Here is a 3982-nt window from a genome sequence, read left to right as displayed (position 1 = left end):
CATTGATCCTACTGATTATTTCATAATTTAAAAAGAGCAGTGACTTCTAGACATCGTTTGAGCCATTGTTGTTGTTGCGCCGGAAGTGGAAGTGCACAAAGTAGATAAACCCCGCCCACAAAACCCGGAAGCGTGATAATAGTCTATAGCTAAAGCAAACCAAATGTTTATGTCACATTAATTCTGAGTCCATTTGTCAATTAATGAAAGATGTAGCACACCAGCACAATAGGGATATCTTTAGGATATAAATTGCAAAGCATTAAATTATAAACATTATGCTTTACGTGCCAGTTTACAATTTCCATTAGTGACAGTGACTAATTTAGGTCTAACATATTCACTCAGGCATTTTCATTACTGAAAATTTAATTTACAAAACGGACATCTCCATTTTGAAAAGTTTATTATTATTATTATTATTATTATTATTATTATTATTAAAACCGATATAGTTGAGTGGATTTTCTCAAGGAGAGATTTTAATTGCAAATTGGTTTTGCTGTTTGAAAATACTGCTATAAAAACAGTAAATAATCTGCATTTGCACGTTGATTTTGTAGTATGAAAACTTGCTTTAATTGAATTTAGAAAAGTTTTAGGTCAAAGGTTGAAATGCCTCCTCTATTAAAAAATAAACAAAATGAACCACTGAATAGCAACTGAAAAGCTATTAGCATTTAATAGCTCACTCTCACTCCGCTCTGTGTTTTTCAGAGTCGCACAGCCTCACGTCGCATCCTCTCCGCTCTTTCTCTCTCCACATTCCCAGTGCTGTACTTCTTCAATTTCTTATACTACACAGACGCCGGATCTACTTTCTTCATCCTCTTCACATACCTTATGACACTGTATGGTTGTCACAAGGCCTCGGCACTCCTGGGCATTTGTGCCATACTCTTCCGCCAAACCAACATCATCTGGGTGGCTTTTTGTGCTGGATCTTTAGTTGCTGCCAAAATGGATGAAACCTGGAGGGTGGAGCACACCAAGAAGAAAGATGAGCTGAAATCACAAGTTCCTCTGAATTTTAGCGGAGTGAAAAAAGTACTGACTTTCACATTGGAGTTTGTGACTAACCCTGCGCATATCAAGTCTGTATTACTCTTAGTGTGGCCTTATGTTCTTGTAGCTATTGGATTCCTCCTTTTCATATTCCTAAATGATGGCATAGTAGTTGGTGATAGAACAAGTCATGAAGCTTGCCTTAACTTCCCACAATTATTCTATTTTTTCTCTTTTACTCTGTTCTTTGCCCTACCCCTCACAGTTTGCTACTATCGTGTTGTGCGATTTCTTCAAGGGTTGAAAAGGCAGCCATTTTTCTTTCTGGTTGTGACAGCTCTCATATTGCTTCTTGTTTGGAAGTTCACTTTTATCCACAAGTACCTTTTGGCAGACAATCGACATTACCCTTTCTATGTTTGGAAGAAAGTTTTCCAGAGGCATGAATTGGTCCGATATCTCCTGGTTCCAGCTTATGTTTTTGCTGGTTGGAGTTTTTTGGACTCAGTTAAGTATAGGTCACTGTTTTGGATCTTAGCGTTACTGGTATGTATTATGGCTGCTACCATTCCCCAAAAACTGCTTGAATTCAGGTACTTTATCATTCCATATTTGATGTACCGCTTGCATATGCCACTCCCATCTCTCCCTAGACTAATCATAGAGTTTCTTCTGTACACTGTGGTGAATGTGGCAACCATTTATATTTTTATTAGTAAGACGTTTCAATGGCCAGACAGTAATGTCAAACAGAGGTTTATGTGGTGAATGCAGTGTGATGAAGATCTCTGCTAAGATTTAACAAATTTTCAGTTTTCTGCAAAAAGAGGTAAAATTGGGCAAAGCAGCTGTTTTTTTTTCTTTACATCACAAATAGGCCAGAATTTGTGCATGTTTCATTACATGCATCAATCAGGTATAATTACCATGGGAACATGAATTACACACACATTATTTTTCACTTTCTACCATAGACTGTATAAAGAAAAATATATACAGTCTATGCCTTATACTAGTGGGTTTACAGACTTGTTAAAGGTGCACTATGTAACTTTTCCAGTTGGGGTTTCGCTACCATTTGTATTTTTGTTACTTACTCATCTTACTCAACTAAAAACATGTTTTTAAGTAAGCGGCATCAACTCATCATAAAGATGACTCCTAACTTGGTGTGGTGGTGGCATCTTCTGCTTGTCTCTATGGAGATGGATAAATTTAATTCTGTACTGTGGAACATTCCTGGCACAATAATACAATCCATATGGAAACATAAGATGGCATGCTCTCTACCAAAAGCATTGGTGCATCTTTAAGACATGATGGAGAAAGAAAAAACATCAAATTTGAAAGCACACATTTTACTTATTACCCCTGAATGGCCGTTGTGTTTATGGACAGAACTGTAAATATCTAATGTAACAACAACATTTAAAACAATGCAAGGGTCTGTTTACAACATTGTTCAACACTTTAAATCCTAAATCCACAGAATGTTCATAAAGAATACTGTTGCTTTGTAAAATATGGCTGTACCACAAATGTATAAAGCCAAACGACCAAATGAGAAGACATAGCCATATTGTCTATTTTGTATTATGCTTTTTTTGTAATTATGATTATAAAATGTGATGATCATTGAGCATCATATGTGAAATGGTTACCAAGGGCAACGCTTTTTTCATGTTATTTGATGTATTTTTTTGCTTTGTGCACTGTGATCCATACGTGATGTGAACATATGTTATCTGTCTTGTCCACTGGGTTTTTATATTTGTGAGTGGCCGCATTTCATTTTCTTTGGAACATTGATCAATCATTTTAAATGCATAATTCTTAAAGTTATATCGCTTGTGTTTACTACAAACTGGGAGTGGGATGGCAATGCACTTACTGTACTTTCTTTCCTGTAGATTCTGTAGATTTTTGGTTATGTCTGATGAGTGCCCATTGAGTATTTCCTAAATATGTTCCACTTTTCATTGGACCCACTGTAAATCTGTCTTGTTTTGTTTCCCTGCAATAATAAATTGAATAGATTTTGTACAAAGTGCCTTTTTATCTGATTTTTTTGTTTTGTTTTTGTTTTGTGGGTATCTCTAGTCAGCCACTAGGAGGAGCTCTTTATCTTAATTTGTATCAATTCAACTGTCAATCAACAAAACAAAACTGAGCTTTTTGGCACTGAATAAAAGAATGTGGAAATTTCATCTTTCATTCCCGAAAGTCTAAAGTGGGTTTAGAGAGAGGATTTTTCTTTCTCAATTTTTTGCTTTTAGGTTTGAGAGGAGTATTTGAGGAGCTTATGAAATCAAAGTTGTGATTACTCAATATGCTGTGAGTTTTTAACATCTAAAAAACTCCTACTTTGTATTCAGATGATATCTTCTGCAGATGATTCATGACAAGACTAAACGGTACTAAGAGGCTATGCTTTAATAATGTTGGCCTTTGCTGACCTTTTATGGCAGGGTTTTAATATGTCCATAACTGTGATTAACATTAGGCAAAGTAACTTTATTTGTACATTAAGTAATTTGATGTGTTTCACAGAACAAAAAGTCTGTGCAAAATACATGATTTACAGTTTAAAACTGAATAAAACAAGCAGTATTATAAAAGAAATAGTGCTAATGAAATTCTTTCTGGTCACTGTGTAGTTTTCATGTATACATCAGGGACAACCAAAGACAATTCTAAAGCAAATCATATCTCAGGTATTTTTCTTATTAGCAATAATAGTTTAAGAGCGAACTGGTGTTTAATAAAAAGCAACTGAAAAAATAAACCAGTGCAGAGATAACAATATTATACAATTCAGAAGTCTAAAGTCTAAAGCAAATGTGAACTTTATTTCTTCCTTGGGGTGAAAAAGGTTTATTTAGAGTTTAATTTATTCAAGATTTGCAAGTGCTTGGCAGAGTCTTACAAAGTTGGTCTTATAAAGTTAAACAATTGCTCCAGCAAACCAAACGCCTAC

The 3982-nt window shown here is 35.0% G+C and overlaps 1 protein-coding gene across 1 annotated transcript; it reads left to right on the top strand.

Moving 5' to 3' along the window:
* Positions 1-492: 492 nt before the first annotated feature.
* LOC110173956 (putative Dol-P-Glc:Glc(2)Man(9)GlcNAc(2)-PP-Dol alpha-1,2-glucosyltransferase) lies at positions 493-3053 on the top strand. The gene has a single exon (XM_055153016.1). The coding sequence runs from the start codon at positions 844-846 to the stop codon at positions 1771-1773; it is 930 nt and encodes a 309-aa protein (XP_055008991.1). The 5' UTR covers positions 493-843; the 3' UTR covers positions 1774-3053.
* Positions 3054-3982: the final 929 nt, after the last annotated feature.

The sequence above is a fragment of the Boleophthalmus pectinirostris genome, unplaced genomic scaffold (genome assembly GCF_026225935.1).
Source record: "Boleophthalmus pectinirostris isolate CB_2022bp ecotype Guang Dong unplaced genomic scaffold, ASM2622593v1 HiC_scaffold_17, whole genome shotgun sequence".
NCBI classification, from domain to species: domain Eukaryota; kingdom Metazoa; phylum Chordata; class Actinopteri; order Gobiiformes; family Gobiidae; genus Boleophthalmus; species Boleophthalmus pectinirostris.
The sequence above is the reverse complement of the archived record's forward strand: the minus strand, read 5'-3'. Positions and strand labels throughout refer to the sequence as shown.